The sequence below is a fragment of the Callorhinchus milii genome, unplaced genomic scaffold (genome assembly GCF_018977255.1).
Source record: "Callorhinchus milii isolate IMCB2004 unplaced genomic scaffold, IMCB_Cmil_1.0 Scaffold1, whole genome shotgun sequence".
Taxonomy (NCBI): Eukaryota; Metazoa; Chordata; class Chondrichthyes; order Chimaeriformes; family Callorhinchidae; genus Callorhinchus; species Callorhinchus milii.
In genome coordinates, this window is record NW_024704742.1 from 118,365,405 (window position 1) to 118,384,519 (window position 19,115).

At 42.8% G+C, this 19,115-nt stretch overlaps 1 protein-coding gene across 1 annotated transcript in view; it reads right to left on the reverse strand.

Moving 5' to 3' along the window:
• Nucleotides 1–69: 69 nt before the first annotated feature.
• The window catches only part of arsb (arylsulfatase B), a 35,928-nt gene continuing 16,882 nt past the window's right edge, over nucleotides 70–19,115 (reverse strand). The window contains exons 5-8 of the mRNA XM_042331738.1: nucleotides 16,443–16,686; nucleotides 15,666–15,736; nucleotides 3,714–3,842; nucleotides 70–2,294 (exon numbers count right to left, since the gene is read on the reverse strand). Of these exons, the coding sequence (XP_042187672.1) occupies nucleotides 2,029–2,294; nucleotides 3,714–3,842; nucleotides 15,666–15,736; nucleotides 16,443–16,686 (710 nt within the window). The 3' untranslated portion in view covers nucleotides 70–2,028. The remainder of the gene's footprint in view (nucleotides 2,295–3,713; nucleotides 3,843–15,665; nucleotides 15,737–16,442; nucleotides 16,687–19,115) is intronic.

Consider the following 19,115-nt stretch of genomic DNA (forward strand, 5'->3'; position numbering starts at 1 on the left):
GGATAGTCAGCATGGATTCATAAAGGAGAGGGAGCTTATTATCAGCCAAGAATTTGCAACAGACATTTCTGAATGTTTTGAATCATTTTATTAAAATCAGAAATTGAAGATTAATTTTGGAGTTCAGTACGTGAATACAGTGTTGATTTTTAAAAAAATATAAAATCCCCTGAGCAAAGGGATGAGAAGCAGGAGCTACGAACATGAGTTCCCATTTCATTCAGTGCTCTGCTGGAAGTGAAGTACAAGGCATTAGATAACTGGAGCAAGAGAATACAGTTGAAAGTATCAAGATTCTTATACTTACTTACAAATGAGTTCACGCCCAAGCACCTCCCTACCTCTCCTACCTGCTTACACCCCACTCCCTGAATTCTGCCTCAGTTCCTCCCCCAACCCCTTCCTTGCTTGAATTCAGATTGCATCTGAAGACCTTCCTCTTTGACCATGCCTACAGTCACCATCCCTCTCTTCCTGGCTCAGCATCTAGCTCCACTATTGCTAAGTGCTCCGAGACTCTACATCATGGGAAGGGAGCTATATAAATGTAAGTTGTAGTTGTTGTCGTAATGTAAAATAATAAGGATTGGAGCAAGGAATGAAAAATAGAAGAGATGCATCAGGAAAGATAGGTAGAGGTTATTGTGGATAAACTGTCAGGTTAGATCTTGGGTGCAGTTAAAAAAAGCTATGCGAGGTATTGGATTATGTTAGCAGATGGGCAGACCACAAATCAAAGGAAGTTAAAATGTTGCTGTATTTAGCGTTGGTCCAATTTTATCTCGAGTACAATATATGTTGTTCCTGTCACCTAATTTTAGGAAGAATAATATTGCCTTTAGATCGTTTACCTCTGGGTCAGAAGGTTGTAGATTCAATGTTCACATTGGGACTTGATCTCATAGTTTAAATTGACAATTTGTTTTGGTCAGCCAGGTGTTTGATGCATATGGAAACCCATCTCCATGCTTGAGAGTATCCAAACAAAACAGAGTTCCACATATCCATGTCACCCACACACAAAAATGTTTGTCTTTCTGGAATGGTGCGCACACTCTTCCCCCAGAGAGACTCACCCTGCTTACCAAATTTTGGGAAATATTAGATGCACATTGGTAAGAGCCAAAGCTTTGTGCTCCCAGAGTATGTGTTGTGTGAAACGCAGTTTCACTAGCTCAAACTGTGCAGCTTGGTTGTAAACACCATTTGTCAAGCTTCCTACTCCTTGTCTTCCAAGGACAACAGTAATCCTACCCACTAGGGTGTTGGCTTGCAGAATTAACAGAAACTGGCCTCAGTGACTTGTTTACTGGTCTGATTCCTTCCACTGAGCCAGTTTGGCTGGTCAATGGACCTCTTGGTTTCCAAGCCAAGCAAACGCAGGATTTTATCTAACTCTGTCATTCTGAGGTTACTATACAACACATTTCCCATCATGTACAGAAGCCACTAATGCCTATCTACCATTGCTATTTCACTTTAGCAAAATCTACCACACTCACTAGGTGTATTTTTGAGGCTGGCTGTAGTTTCTTTTGAAAAAAAAACTTTCTTTATTGAGAGATCTAGCTGAAGGGCAAGACAGCACAGTGTAGGGTCACAGAGCACACAGGAAATGTTTATTCAGGACAGTGTCCGACTCCACAAAGACTACAGCCACCAGTACTGTTCAGACTAAAATCACAGAGGACATTAGGCTTCTGCTTTCCTGTACATGATGGGAAATGAAGAGGAGGTTCCAATTTGCTCTCATCATTCCAGAATAGAACAAACAACAATAAATTGCATTTATAAAGGATTGGATCCAGGAGACTGCAGTTCCATAAAGGTGGATGAGGGAGGAGAGGTAATTGAGAAGGATGGAGTGGTAAATTATGTCAAAAGCAGGAGAGAGGTCATGGAGGACAAGACAGAGGGCATCATCCATGTAAGATCTGTTCCTTTGCAAAGACCTGGTTACCTGTTATTGAACTCCAAGTAAAACAGATCTCAATAGTTGTAAAACACTCCTCACTCAAGTCCTGCGTTCTAGACCCAAGGCTCCCAGACTCCAGTCTTGCTCGGATCACACTTGGGATCAGAGGCCGGGTAGTAAATGGGCACAGCACCATCCTGATAGTGCTGGAGCCTGAGCAGCAGCTTCTCGACGACTTTGGGGAATCTCTCAGACAGTTCAAGTCTCTCCTGAGGATCAAATTCGATGTTGAAAAGCTGGACTTTTTTCTTCGGGGAGTCGGGTAATGGTACGTCTGCTTGACTCAACTGTGATGGTGGCGGAAACCAGTAACTGCACCCTGCAGTGAACAGTACACTTCCTATTAGTAAGGGCTTAAGCTTTCACTGAGGTCAGACAATCCACTAATAATTTGACGCAGTGTGAACTTTAATCCAAACCACCCGGGCCATATGCTACACAAACAGGCACAGCTGCTGAGGAAAAACACATTACCCAGAGCCTAAGGCTTGCACAAGTTAATGTGTTACAAATATACTGAACACAGAGCATCCACTATAATTAACTACAGATTCCCTTCACACCACCACCTCCCCCACCCCATAGCCTTGAGGTAATGATGTTAATATCATTAATTCTCTTGTATAAATACTTTCCTGTAATAAGGGCATGAAGTCACCGTGATGCCGAGAGCAAGAAAAAAAGGAGCCAAAACAGATTAACGTAACCCTTTGACTCCTGGATGGTTGCTCTGGTGATCAATAACATGTGCAATGGCTGAAACAAGTAATTGACAAAGCTGTTCAATGTGATCAGTAACCTCACCACTGTGATATTGCCTCAAACAGCAAAACTAAGCACCAGGGGTAAAATTGCAAATTTATCCCATTACCCCACAAACAAAAGGTCCCATTAACTCCCCAGAGAAGGGGAGCAGTGTCATTGACAAACTAGATGTTGCAGTGAGACAAGCAGCACAATATACCTCATTGTTAAGTGAATATTGGTCAACAGCTTATGAGAGAATGGTTTTGTTGAAGTCCAGTTAATTTAGTAACTTAAGATCAGGAAGCTGCCATTAGACAGGACATGCCCAACCCATCTTGGTCAATTGCCTATGTTACCTGCCTACCTTCTCACCACTACCCTGAATACCTTCGGAGTTCATTCTCCAGGGGAGCAGTGCTAAGTGGTCTGCCTCTAACACTACCATCAAAAGGTAGAATTGCCATCAATACCAGTTCTGCAAGGTAAATGTGATCTTACTCCGTATTATAGGGCTTCGCCGTATTGACTTAATGTGTTACATGTCATATGTTTTGTGTGTGTGTATATATATATACACACACACACACAAATACACTTATCAAAACTCGAAGGACTGCTTCTGTCAGCCAATTTTACAGTGATTTGATGCAGAGATTTGGCTTGTGCCTTGAAGTGACATCCCTGTGAAAGCAGAGCTGATTGATCCCAAGCGACTAAGTTGCAGCAACTGTTCAGAGACCTCTTCAGACGGGCCTTTACTGCTGGATAACCTCCTGAATACCTTTGGGATTATTTGGTGCAAATGACTTAACCTGGTGCTTGATGCTTTTCTAAACTGAAAATGACAGCTGGAAGTTCCATCATCTGCAAAAGGTTTCGGTCGACCTCTAACTGTAATTGATCATTAATTAAAAAGAAAGCAGTTGTGTTTGATCATACACGTCCAGTACAAAATGTAAAATTGCAAAGTATATTTAAATCTTATCCATACCAGGATCTCCAGTTAATAGTTTCCAGTTCCCATACCGGATTGCTGCATGGATAGACACATTAAAGATGGAATTCTGCCAGGCGTTTGTGTGAATATTGGATGAAACATTCCCACTCGATTTGACAGGACCTGGGGAAAACAAGGAAAAACAAAACAAAATAAACAGGGGTTCATATACATCGAGACTGGGGCTAATTTACAGGTTAGCAATTCATGTGCATTTGTGGGCTGGGTTAACTAAGTACAAATGCATGTGTACAGAGGGATTTATAGGTGCTTTAAATTATGCATTCAAGAGGAAGCTAAGCATTCAATAGGAATGCTAAACCTTCACATGAGGGAGAGGGGAATAGAAGGATATGGGAGGGAATAAGGATTGGACGAAGACTCATGTGGACTGTTTGGGCCAAGTCGCCTGTTTCCGTGCTGTACATTCTTCGTAAATTGTGTAATTAAGCAATGAAAAGGATAGCAGATGATTCTGGAATAAATGAAGGCATCTGGTTACAACTATAGTTTGCTAACCCAACCTATTCATTTTCCAATGGGTTGCTAATCCAACCCACAAACTAGACCCCAGAGTGGAAGAACATACCTAACAGAAAAGAAATGCATAAACGGTTCAGTTAGTGTCCAGCCAGCAATGAAGCGCTTTGAGGCACCTCCTGACTATATCAACATGTATTGTATAGCACTTCATACTGTATTTTGTTTTGTTGTCTCTATTTCAAAGGTAAGACTCAAGATTTCCACTTGACAGAAAAACTTACCTATATCTAAATTTTCTAAACCTGGATGGTCCAACCTTTTTTGTGTGTGAGGGCTAGATGCCCTATTTGAGAAACATCCACAGGCCACATAAGGAATATTTTTGTGTTTCCCTTCCAGAAACATAAACATAATATTTATGAGTTATGGAGGGAGCAGGCGGTCCAGATGAAGGGGGGGGGGGGGGGGTAAGAAATCAGCTTGTGGACCACCTGTTGGACCACCCTGTCTAACCATTCATAATTTTAGACACCTTTATCAAAAGGAGCCTACTTAGTCTTCTCTGTGCAAGATTATAGAAACAAAGGTGGGCAGCTCCAAGGTGAGTAAAATCAAGTTTAAGGAGGAGACAGTGGATGGAAACAAAGCATGTAAAATGAAAAAAAAGAGACCATTTTAAGGAAAAGGAGGCACATCTGTACGGGAAGCCAAGCATAATCCAATTCTGGTCTCAGCTCAATAAGGTTAAGATAGTCTGGAGGTTAAAGTATTTGTCCTGGCTCTGGATTGCAAACCAATGTTCAAAGTTGTACTGTACGGTATTATTAAACAAACTGAACGGAATCATAAAAAAAGACTTTTCCTTTATTTTGTTACACACATTTCAGACAACCTTGTTTTTTTTTCTTTTTGCCAGCAACACTCCCCAAGGTTTTTTTTTAAAAAACTCATCTGTTTAAGACATTAGCTGTTGAAAAGTGCTAGGTCAATAATACCTTGGGAAACGGGAAGTAACATTTTGGATTTATTCAGAGAGTGGCTGGGGTAACAATCATCTGGCAGTAAGTGCTTTGGCAGTTTACAAAATAGGAACATTATGATTTCAATCACACAGTGCTTTACTAAATGGAAATTCTCCTCATTACTGCTACGAGGATCGACAGCAGAGCATTTCAAACTTTTCTTTCTGGTGTTTGTCAAAAGGCCATCTCCAGGGAACAAAAATTACTACACTCACTGAACTGCTGAATGCTCAAAGTGACCACACAATCCACATGGTCTCTTCAAATGAAATGCACCTCACGTCAGGGTGCTGACCCATGCAAAGTGCAAAGTTCTCTCTGGTGGTCTCTTAATTGACCTTAGCTGAGTAGCAGTGAGGCATTACAGTTGCCTACAATGTCCCTGTGCTAGAGAGGGGAGGAACAAAACTATTTCCGCTTCTGATCTCTATCCAGTTACTCCTGCTGGAAAGTGTACGTATGTGGATCTAGGTGATGACACAATCTGCTGGAGCTGCGATACCTCTCATGGCCAGATAGCCGATCTAGTGCCAACTGCCTCCGGCAATGTGGGCAAGGTGCCACAGCGTCGGTCACTGAGTTCAAGAGAGGAGAACAGGGAGACAACTAAACAAAAATCAAGCAATCATTAAAAAACGTCCCTCTCACCCTACGTTCTTAAATAATGCCTCAGGAACTGCCAAATCAAAAAGATTCACACAAAAATGGTCGTTTTCATTCTTAATTCTAACAAAGTGAAAAGGTGCAAAGTCAATTTTTCAGTCGCTTTATAAAACAGAATGTTGGCAGACTGGTTCACATACAAGTTGTTTTTTTGAAATAAAGAAAACTCCCCTTCCCCACGCCATTTTTTCACTTACCAATTTCTGCTGTTTCTTCCATGTTTGGCTACAAGATCACTTGACAATAATTTAAACATTATGAGATATTTTGGCATGATAACATGATATGGTGCTATAAAAGTGTAAGTTATTATTCTTTCTTTCTCTCTCCCTTTTTCACTCTCTTTCTTGAGTTGACTGGCCTCTGCCTTTCTTTCTCTCTCTTGTTGGGCTGGTACCAAAACCAACCATAGCTGGTCAAATTGGCTAACGACACAAGAACATGGGAGAGCAGCAGCAAAAGAGAATGCAGCAAACTGTGCAATTCATTTAGATTAGTCATACAATTGGATAAACATTTGGCAAATGCAATTTAGTACTGATAAGGATTCTGACACGAAAAAATAATACATGGAAATGAATTATAGCACAGAGACTCAGAAAGGGGTTTACGAGTATTGGTAGGCACGTCAGTTTCAATATCAAGACAATCCAAGGAAACAATATAAAATCTAATAGAATGCTAAAACATATACAACACAACAGTAGATTATAAGACTACTCAATTTACAATAAGACTTTACACCACACCTGATTCGATCTTAATCACTTTGCTATATAAAAGATATACTTTCATTAGGAAAAGTACTTATTTGCTTTCTTTGCAAGGTGCAAAACTTAACATGTTAGAACAACAACACAACAAAATTACATTTGTAAAGTGCCTTTCGGGAGGATGTTACAAAGCGCTGGACAGACAGAATTATGGACCAGAGCTGGGGGTTGGGGTGGAGAGGGTGGAGGGCAATGGGGGAAGCAGAGAGATCGAAAGCACGGTTGAAGAAGAGGGTCTTGAGATGGGTCTTGAAGGTGATAAGGGAGGGGGTGAGGCGGAGGAATTGCGAGATGGAGTTCCAGAGGGTGGGGGCAGAGTGGGAGAAGGCCCACCTGCCAATAGTGGGGTGAGAAAGGTGGGGGATGTGAAGCAGGCCAAAGCCCACTGAGCAGAGGGAGCGAACAGGATGGTAAGGATTAAAAGGTCGCAGAGGTAGAGGGGAGCAAGACCGTGGAGGGCTTTGAAGGTGAGGACCAGAATCTTGAACTGTAACCTCTGTGTGATGGGAAGCCAGTGGAGTTGGGCAAGGATGGTGGTGATAAGTCGCAGAGCCTAGTGCGGGAGAAGACCTGGGTTGCAGAGTTCTGGATGATCTGCAGCCTGTGGAGGGAGGAGTTGGGGAGGCCGACAAGCAATGAGTTTGCATAGTCGAGCCTCGATGTAATAAAAGCATGTATGAGGGTTTCGGCGGCCTGCGGTGTGAGATAGTGGAGGAGCCGGGTGACATTGTGGAGTTGGGGGGGTAGGCAGAGCAGGTCATGACACAGATGTGTGGTAGAAAGGATAGTTGATGGTCAAACAAGACCCCAAGGTCCTGGACTGGCTTAGCAAGGTCGAGTGTGCAACCATGGATGGTGATGCTGTCAATGCCTGAGGTGAGGAAGCACTGAAGGGAGCCAATCAAGAGAGCCTCAGTCTTGTTGACTTTCAACTGAAGAAAGTTAGCTCTCATCCAGGACTTGATGTCTGATAGACATTCTGTCAGCACCGCAGTTGTCCTGGAGTCAAGGGTGGAGGCAGAGAGGTAGAGTTGGGTGTCATCCGCATACATGCGGAAGTTGACGCCATGTCTGCGGATGATGTCACCAAGAGGGAGCATGTAGATATTGAAGAGGGGACCAAGGACAGAGGCCTGAGGAACACCTCAGGAGACGGTGTGGGGGCTAGAGGAGAAGCCGTTGTGGAGAACTCAAGTATATACAAATATTATATTAACAAAAAAATTCAGTTTAATCATTCATCTCATCGATATTTTTGATATGTGGGTGATGCAGATTAGCTGCTGCATTTGCTTCCATGAGCAGTCCTACACTTCATTGTGCAAAAAGCTCTGAAGACCTTTCAATGTGACAGTGCTGCAACAAATGCTAGTTATTATTTTATTAAAAACAGTATTCTATACCAGGGCTATTCGAAGTAATGCAAGAAATTAGCATCAGTGGACACAAATGAACAAAAGGAAATTTCGAATAAATTGCAGGACAGATTTTTTAAAACGTTTTAATGTACCAGAAGATTTTTCTTCAGCTCTTGACAAAGAGCTTCTGTGAGGGGTATGGGGGTGGAAGGAAGGGGGAATAGGGTCTCCTTGGATCTGAACTGGCTCCAAGGTGACATGTTTGGCACGGAATGTCAGAATAGAGTCCATCCTCTGTGCTCTGTGGCAGTCTTAGTAGTCTGATTCCTGAGCCAAGTGGGTCTGCAGTATTCCAGGACACTGCTGGTGACAGCTTAGCTAGGCTGGCTATCGGCAGGACTTGGAAAGGCAGACCAGTCATTGGACTCTACTTCTATTAACTTTGCAAGCCAAAGCCCCAGGTAGGGAGGACCTACCTGGATAAGCAGCAAGAAGCTTTCCAGACAGTGATATCAATGGCATGTTATGTGGTTTTAGCTGGTTAGATCCAGCGGCACCCCAACCAACATCAGGGGTCCCCAAGCCTTGGCTCTTGCCAACCTAATGCTCTTCGGCATTGAGTAAACAGGATGCATCCCTCCAGGGAGAGAGGGCATATTCCATTGCAATAAATATCTCTGGAATTTCCATGCATAGGTGGGATGCATGGAACTCTGTTCGTTTACTGAAACATGATGATGGGTTTTAGCATGTGTTAAGACTTGTAGCTTGACCAAAAAAAAACAACCATCTTTTCTAGCTATTTGGGTCAATTATTTGCCCCACAAGGCTGGTCTCAAGACCGTGCCTTTGGTCTCCCTCCCACCTCCCTGCCTTCCCTCACCACTACACCACTCCTCTCCTATGCTCGGGCCCCGACACCTGACTGTTCAGTGCTTTGGGACGTCCACCCGACGTGAAAGGCGCTCTATAAATGTAATTTTGTTGTTGTTGTTGAATGAGTTTAACAAGCCAAATAGCTAAATGCTTGCAACTGAAGTGAGTTTATAACCCACACAGTGTTCAGAAGTAAGAGGACTTTGTATCAATTGTTCTTGACAGCTATTGATCATATTTCTCAGCGTGCTTTTTGTCTATCCTCACAACCAATTCTATCTGCCCACTTTTAATGATTTCATTTCTGTCTCTCTCAGAGAGGGAGGTAAGAATTCTGTAGAGAATCATCAGCACTGACAAAGACAAGAAGCAGTTAGGCTAAGCAACTTTCGTCAATACTTGTGTGCTGGCATTGTGGGAAAACGACCGCCCATGTTATATGATTGAGGAGGGAAAGAAAAAGGTTTATGTAGTTGTCTAAAAATCAATGGCATGTGCAAATATTTTTAGTCCTTTAAACGAATGTGTTTTGCATACATTTATACAGCTTTAAAGGTTGGATGTAATAGCCTATTCATTATTATGCATTTAAGCATGTTAGACTCCAGAAATACACATCATTACACACTCTAAGGTTCCCAATCTTTGGCTTTTGCCAACCTGCAATTCTCTGGAATTAGGTAAGCAGGGTTGTCCCTCTAGGGAGAGGGTGTACATTTAATTTCAGACACAGAGACATTTCCATATGCAAGTGGCATATATACATGATACTCAGGACTAACAGTCCAGTTTTGATACCCTTCAGCATAGCGATGGGTTTCTATATGTGTCAGACACCTGGCTGCCCCAAAAAATCACTGATAAATCTACACCTAAGAGAGCATCAATCTTCAAATTAATAACATGTTCATCTCATTCTCCAGGGCTTTCAATATGAATCAATGCAGAATTAAACATAACAGCTCATTTCACCTCACTGTCTGTCACTAACAGGCAGACACAAAGCTCCACATTTATTACTAGCCTGAATTTCCAGGGCTGCCCTGTCCATCCCCAGTCTAAAGCAAAGTACCTCCTCGTAACACACAGAGGAATCTGCTTCCCCAATATTTACTTCCTTTGAGGATTGGATTTCCTTTACATCTTTCAAACACATGTCAGTTACAGCCATAACATCTGGAAAAATGTTCTGTAAATTTCAAATGCTGGAGTACAGTTAGAAAAACATATAAAATAATTAACTTAATTTACCGCGTTCTTGAATAAACAATTTTTTTTCAAGTTTTAGTGGAAATATTTTTCAAAGGTTAACAATACAATAATAATAACTTAGTCACTCAGTCCACGACCGTTTGTGGGACATTGCTGTGCACAATTGGCTGCCACATTTCGGCCACAAAATACAATCAATTCACTTAACAATATATTCTGTGAAGCCCTTTGAGACGTCTCAAAGACATGATAAGGTGCTATATCAAATGCGAGGTTTATTATTATTAATAGTCATTTCTCACCTCTCAGTTTTCTTGCTTCCACTACTTCAGGTGATGTCTATGTTGGGTACTGTTTGACCAGCAGAGTGCCTCAACCAAGTGGTCTTTTTTCATGAGTGAGCCTAGTCAGTGAGTCTTAGCAGCTATATAAATGGAGGATCTACGGCAGAGATCATTCCAGGCCACAACTAATCTTCCAACACACGCACATACATGCACTTCGAGAGTCACCGCAAACAAGGGAGCGAGGGACACACACACAGCATGAGAGAGTGAAAGACACAGACGCACACTTTCAAGCAGAAGTCATATATTGTTATTATTATAATACAGCAATCAGAGACCCAAAATTCCATTAGCCCTGAAAAATCATTTATTCTTAACATTAACAAACACGCAGAATTTTGAAAAATTCTTAAAATTTAGAAACTTGTTTGATGCAGTTCTTAACTGACTGTTAAATTAATTCTGAATTTAAGAATGTCCAAATGTTACATTTTTAAAATCAATGATATTACAAGGTAAGACTGTGCTTTCAATCATCTTCACCCCCTCAACCCCCTTGGCCCCCACCCCTGTCTGGTCTGGACTGAAACCTAGGTCCCTAAGGTATAGGCTTATTATAGGATTATTATTATTGTTATCCAGTTCCCCCCAAAACAATTTTACTTTTATAAAGCAACATTTTGTATTACTCTTGATCATAAAAACTAGCACAAAATACATAAGCTATAGGAAATTATGTTTAAAAATAAAATAAGGCATTGTCATTCCATGTAAATATTTGGATGGATTCTCTACTTGCACAAGTTAGGTTATTATTCTTAGTTAGATATTACACTTTTTCTTCCTCCTTAGACATTGTAAGGCGAGGACACTGCTCACTTCATCCTAAAACGAAATGGTGGGAGAGGCGCAAGATAGATTCTTTCTCACTTCAATACCCTCCTACCTGCTCTCTGGAAGCACATTAATAAAATAATCCTTATATTTGATATGGCGCCTTTTATGTCAAGAGGAAGTCTCAAAGTGCTTCACAGGATTTTACTGTGAAATGTAGTGACTGTATATTTTGTAGGTGAACCTGGCAGCCAAGGTGCACACAAGCAGTGCTAGTTTGTGTTTGGATGTATTTAACGCTTTTCAGTTGATGGGAATGGGCTGCATTCCTTACTAGGTTTACTGGGATATTCTGTCCCTAAGAGGGAGGGGTGGAACAGGGCAAGAGGTGCGGAGACAAAATGTCAGCAGTGCAAAGGAACTAGTGCAGAGAGAATAGAAAATTGTTTCAAGTAACTCAATTTTGTTTTAAACCAAAAGAATACTCCAGTAAAATCTACAAAGGTCACGGGTGATGGTGTTGAGAAATGGAACACTTTCCCACTGTGGTCAGCTCTGAGGACTCCCTCTGCCTAAAAGCTGCTGAAAATTACCCTGTTTTGTGTCAGAGCTGTGGAAATCTCTGTTTTGGGAACTGAAGCTGTGCAACAACACCAGAGCAGCCGTGGGGAACAGCAGCTGTAAAGTGTAGTCTAGACAGTGAGCAGGTGCTGGTGTTTTCCTACTCTGAAGACAAACTCTCACAGACAGGGGGATGAATCCCTGAGAAACAAACAGTTTGACTTCTGGAAATGGACTGAGCTTGATGAGGAGAAAAGCCAAAGGGCAAACAGACACACACGGTTGGAAAGTCTGGCTTATTTCACCAAACTAATTCTCAAGATGTTTGTTTGTATAAATATCAGTATAAACATTGGAACAGGAGTAGACCATTTTTCCTGCTCTGCTATTATGTCCATGCAATTTCATATCCTCAAAACCTTTTGTGGAAAATAATTAGCTGTGAATCTTTTTTNCTCCTCTCCTGAAAGACTGACTATTGGCGAGGTACGATTCAATGGAATCTGACCTACGTGCCACAGCACAGAAACAGCTCTGGTCAAAGTGACGAATGATATTCTGTCCATCTGCGACCAGGGTACCCTCTGCTTCTTCGTCCTTGACCTCTCTGCTGCCTTTGATACCGTCGACCACTTTATCCTCATCCACCATCTGTCCTCTCACTTCAACCTTCATGGTTCTGTCCTTGACTGGTTCAGACCATCTCTATTTCATCTCCACAAACGGTTTCCCCTCTAGCCCCTGCATCGTTTCATGCAGCATTCCTCAGGGCTCTGTTCTTGGTCCCCTCCTCTTCACTATCTACATGCTCCCTCTTGGTGACATCATCTGCAGACATGGGGTCAACTTCGATGACACCCAACTCTATCTCTCTGCCTCCACCCTTGACTCCAGGACTACTGCTGTCCTGACAGAATGTCTTCAGACATCAAGTCCTGGATGAGAGCAAACTTTCTTCAGTTGAAGTTGAAGAAAGACCAAGGCTCCCCTGATTGGCTCCCGTCAGCGCCTCCACAACTCATCCATTGATAGCACCACCATCCATGGATGCACACTCCACCTTCCTAAGCCAATCCAGAACCTTGGCATCTTGTTTGATGCTCAGCGATCCTTTCTACCCCACATCCATGCCATGACCCGCTCTGCCTTCCCCCACCTCTACATCATCGCCCGGCTCCGCCATTGTCTCTCACCGCAGGGCACCGAAACCCTCATACACAAATTCATAACATCCAGGCTTGAATGGAATGGAACTCCCTGCTTGTCAGCCTCCCCAACTCCTCACTCCATAGGGTGCAGATCATCCAGAACTCTGCAGCCCATGTCCTCTCACGTACCAGGCTCTGTGACCCTATTATTCCCATTCTTGCCTGACTCCACTGGCTTCCATCACACAGAGGATTCAGTTCAAGATCCTGGTCCTCACCTTCAAAGCCCTCCATGGCCTCACTTCCCCCTAATCCCTTACCAACCTGCCAGCTCCCTCCGCTCAGCCTGCTTCACGTCCCCTGCCTCGCCTGCCCAACCAATGGCAGGCTGGCCTTCAGCCACTCTGCACCCACCTTCTGGAACTACATCCTGCAGTCCCTCCGCCTCACCCCCTTCCTTGCCTCCTTCAAAACCCATCTCAAGGCCCTCCTCTTTGACTGTGCTTTCGATCACCCTCCTTCCCCCTCTGCCCTCCACCCTCCCCAATCCCCAGCTCGGGTCTGAAACACTGACTGTCCAGCACCTTGGGATGTCCTCCTACGTGAAAGGGGCTATACAAATTTAATTTTGTTGTTATTATTTAATTATCAACAAGCATTAGCAAGTAATTTGAATATAGAAATAGCATCATATTCAGATGGGCTCAATGTTGCCCTTGCCAAATATCCAAACACATGTACTTGCCTGAATTTCCCTTCCTCGTCTATGGTGCCAAGGTCTGCTGTCTCACTCCTACAGCTCCACAGCCTGAGAATCAAGGATCAAACAGACACCTTCTGATCTCAGTGGCTCTGTTTCACAATGGATAGGGCCAAGTGAGCCTTCAGTGGTGCTTTTTGAGTAAATCTCTTGAAAAGGCTGGAAAATTCTCTCTGCAGTAACTTCATTGAGGCCATTACACTTCACTGAAAGGTAGAAATTTCTACAAGTTCTTAAGGAAATTCCTGCTCTCACTGAGAACAGGAAGTCCACTTCAGAGATGCCGAGGGTTGGCATTATGTCCTTTTAGTTAATGTAAGGTCTTCTCAATTGCTCAACACAGATTCCTTATTTAGGAAACGTATTAGTAATCCCGCATTTTAGGACCTGTACAGCACTCCAGCTTTTCTGTGAGAGAAAAAAAATCAGGTCCATCCTCTTTAATATCGTTTTTAGCATAACGTCACTTACTGGCTTCATCTTAGATTGCGATTTGGTCACTCAATCCACGACTGTCTTTGGGACACTGCTGTGCGCAATTGGCTGCTGTATTTCGCCGCAAAATATACTGTCAATTCTCTTTGCAGTATATTCTGTGAAACGCCTTGAGACATCTCGAAGATGTCATATCAAATGCAAGTATTATTATTATTTTTAATATTATTATAATTATAGCAACAAGTCTTTAAATTCATCAATATGAGAAGATGCCAAATTCAAGAGAGGACCAGTCGCCAGCAAGTCCAGAAACTGGAATCACAAGGCATTACATAGATCAAAGCTGAGGAACTTACAAACCCTCCATAATGATTCCCTGGAGGGAATAGAAATTTTTAAATGGGGCTTTCAATAGCCTCACGACACCATTGAACACCCCATTCACACAATGAGATGATTGGTTCTTTAATCGTTGTGCCCACAGAGGATGCGTCTGATTCATAGACAGTGTTTGTTTAGACAAACAGGCAGCGGTGGCATAAACCCTGTGCCGTGTCTGTGTAAACACAGGCTGTGTGCAGTTCACTGTCCATTTCAGAGTATGAGAAAGTTACAGCAATGTTCAGCTGGTTCCTGACTGAGCAATGCATTCAGATTAGTCACAGAGTAGCATAATTAAAGCCAGCCACCGAATACGTCAGTGTTTAAAGAATACTGAGGTAATCCCATTAGCTTGCACGTTTTGCACGGTTACTCGCTGTTCAGACATGCCTGTAATCAGGATTAATTTAAATTCACTTATTACAAACAAGGTAAGAATGGATACAATACCATGGGATAAGTGGTATGAAAACTACAGTGTCTGACTGGGACTCTGCAAAGTCTGCCTTACTGTATTATTAGTCAGGCCTATTGCACTCATTCCAGCAAGACTGCTTTGTACATCAGCAGTTTTCAATTAAATAGAAAAATTATATCTGTATGTGAATATGTAAAAAATCCTAACTAGAGTATGGAGACAAACCTTTTTTACATGTGGCAGAAAGATGTGTATATCTTACTTTAGGACAGGCCTTTTCTGTTCCTGTACATTCATATGTGCAGTGGGATTGGGATCACAGAATGCGCACGTATGCACGTGGGGGGAAAGAAAAGAGGAACATATGTAATTATGAAATCGAATGGAGATGAGAATATATGTATGTGTAATGGGGATGCAGGAAAGTGAGTGTGGGGAGAGAGTAAGCTCGGGTGTGTGTGGGGGAGAGGGGAGGGCAGAGGGTTGTTTTGAGAGACAGAGAATCCAGTGAAGGTCTGACAGCTAGCAGCTAGTGTTAGGTTATTCAATGCCGTGCTAAGCTATAGCATTTCTCAACCCCCCCACCCCCACCATTACTCCATCACAGCTTCTAAGACGATGGATGTGGCTGAAACCAGCAGAGTATTGTGAATGCCTGAAACTGACTTTACAGATCCACTCATCAACCACCATGGAATCAGCAAGTAACCAACTGTTTTAAGTTGCACTTACACGGGGAGGTATCAGTGAAGAGATGGTCGATGTTGTGAAGCAGCTCCACTCTGGGGGAAGGCTGCCCTTCACTGAAACACAAACACAGGGGAAGTTTACTTTTGCAACCCGGCACGTAACCAAAGGTCACGTTCAAAAAAAAACTAAACAAGCTCATCAAGCCAAAAATGCCCAGGATTCTATGCAGCTCTGATAAAAGGAAGGGACAATCTGAGTGAGACTTGTGTTTAATTCTAGTCTGAACTGAGAGGATGACTGTGCCATTCTCTCCAGACTGTGAGATCTGCACAAAATGAGTTTAGTCAGCGCCAGCCTAGAGGGGCGACAGAACAGAGCTGTCCACAATTCACCATGAGGCTGCCATCTTACTATCATGGTAACTGCTGTGGGGAACACTTTGTTCACGCTGGGTGTAATCGGGGATGCTCTTCTGCAATCCTCACTCCTCAAAAATCAGCAGTAAAAGGTTTTCACCGAATTTAAAAAAAAGGAAAAGTAGGAACCCGGTTAGTCGTTTGGCAGATCGCTTTCCAGGGGTAATAATCCCTTCAATTTTTTTTAAAAAACAATGTTTGGCCACTCATTCCATGGTTGTTTGTGGGACATTGCTCTGCGCAACTGACTGCCACATTTTGCCCACAAAATACAGTCAATCCACTTTACAGTGTATTCTGTGAAGTGTTTTGAGACGTCTCAGCAATGTGATAAAGAGTTATGCTAAATGCAAGGATTATTATTTTTATTATAATAAACTCTAAAAGCTTGCTACATGGTCACCTGATCGTCTTCCACACATCAAAGCCATCCAGTGGTTTGGTGCCCTTCGTTGATCCTCCAGCAAGATTCACGAGGGTAGGGAGCCAGTCCGAGATGTGAATGAGCTCTCGGTTGACGCTGCCCTTCCGTTTCAGTAATGGGCTGGCGACGAAACCAACCCCTCGCACTCCCCCCTCCCACAGCGTCCACTTCCTCCCTCGTAAAGGCCAGTTGTTACCACCGAACAAGGTCTGTCCTCCATTATCTGAGAGAAAAAAACATCAGATCAGCTGTACGGAAAATTTGTTTGGCTCCATTTGCAATGGATGCCCTGCTTTGAGAAAGCTAAGCTATAGAGAACTCAGAGGAGACTCACTAAGATGATACCACGAATCAATACAAATATTTGAAAAAGGATAAAAANGGTTATGAGGAAAGGAATGGAGTGGAAATATGAGTCACAATGAGCCTAATGGCCTTCTTCTCTGCTGTACGTTTTTATGGTTCGACTCTGAAAGGTGCTGGACACAACTCCGTGCAGTGAATTTAGGACAGGGACCAGATATTGTGACAAAGACACAAAATACCACAGCAACAAAGGGAATTTGAGTTCAAACCCCAGTCTGCGCTGAGTTAGTTGGTAGTCAGGGCAGCAGTTGGAACAGTAGTTATAGTCAGTGCCTCTGGGAGAGGGAAAGGGAAACCAACGACTCTCAATCCTGATTGCTATTCAGAGACCCTGCTGGAAGGTGAAAGCGTGTGGTCAAGTGAAGACAGGAACAGACTGGGAATGTGAATCCTTTTCTTCCCCCCCATCCCCCACCGCCCCCCCCCCCCCCCCACACACACACTGCAATCACGTTAATAATAATCTTTGCGTTTGATAAAGCGCCATGTCACATCATTGAGGCTTCTCAAAGTGCTTCACAGAATAATATTAATTGTTTGTAGGAGAAATGTGGCAGCCAATTGTGCAGAGCAATGTCCCACAAACAGCCATGGAGTGATTGACCAATTTTTTGTGGGTAAGTGCGTGGTGGTGGGGGGGGGGTGATTATTACCCCCGGAAAGCAATCTGGCAATCGACTAACAACTGGGTTTCTACTTACTGCTGGGTAAACAGAGGCGTGTGGAGTAAGGAAACTTGCCTGAGATTTCACTCTGCCCAGGGATAAAATCCAAGTCCTCTCACTTCTGAGGTGAGTGTGCTAAACACTAAGCTATGGAAATCCACAATTATATAAAACATTACACATTACGTTAAAAATGTCTATGATAAAGTATTATCTCATTATAAGGCGTTTTGCCCACAAATATTCAGTCAATTCACTTTAAAGTATATTCTGTGAAACGCTTTGAGATGTCTAGAAGACGTGAAAAGCACTATACGAAATACAAGGATTATTATTTATTATTTTTATAAGGAGGACATTTCTGATGTATTTTGACAGTAACTGGAAAGGAAGAAGTGGTTTAATTGACAGTGTTTTGGAGAGTGCTGCTGCCTCAGTGTCTCACGCTACAGGATCTTTGCTTGTGAAACAGAAGAGCATATTCCCATCCCCTCACTGCAGCGTGAGGTACGCTTCACCACCATCTCACCACCGGTGTATTGGAAAGAGTTTAAACCACAAACAAAACAGCCTTTGTGGAAGCAGCATTTCAATCTGTAATTATAAACATAATTCTAAACACATATTGTAGACCCCCACTCCCACCTCTCCCGAGGCCACTGTGTTACAATGTGAACTCCAGGATGTGGAGTCAAATCGTGGTGCTGTTCTGTGCACCAAGTCAGCTAACTGCAGTGAAGGCTTTTAAGCCACTCAGTACAATAATAGAACTAGCAAAGTGCAAAACTACAATTCACACATGAGCATTAACAACTGGTATAAACGTCACTGTTACACTGTGAAGCTGAGGTAATGCAGTAGAAACTCAGCGAGTCCAAAGATGCAGTTTTTACACTCCCTGCTTTTTATTCATAGGCTTTGTATCCCTCCCACCTTGGTTAGTGGTCTGAAATCTCACAAAGCTTGCTGTGAAATGTGTGCCCAGTGTAGTCTACCTTAACCCTAGTAGCGGGCGGGGGGGAGAAGAGGGGGAGAAAAGCACTTCGACACCAGCAAACGCTGCAGACTTCACATAACAAAAAAAATTATTTAAAAATATATGCTAATTTGAACACGTTGCGGGTCAGGATACAGATGGGAAAGTTTTTAAGAAAGGACATGATGCGAACAATGGCCTCTCCAGCAAAACAGCAGAGAGTACAGGAAGAATGTACAGACAGACTGGCAGGCAGCTCAAAGTCTCTCCAATAACAATGCATTCATCCAATGAAAACCCCACTCTGTCTAGGACTGCAGCCAACATGGGAACATAAACTGTAAAAACATGGGATTAAAAGTTCAGAATTCCTAAAACAGGAAGGTTGACAGAAAAAGTTACGGTTAAAAAANTGTGTTTGTGGAGCTTGTGGTCATCTTCTTGTGCAGTGAGCTGAAACAGAGGCTGTCTGGGCAAACACAACACAACCGGACTGAGAGAAACAAATCCAGGTATTGGGAAGTACTGTGGTACTCGGCACACAAAACGAGATGGAATTAGAGAATGGAAGAAGTAACCTGAGACAAAATGGACAACGACATGCACTTATACAGTGCCTTTCACATAGTGTCTCAAAGGGCTTCA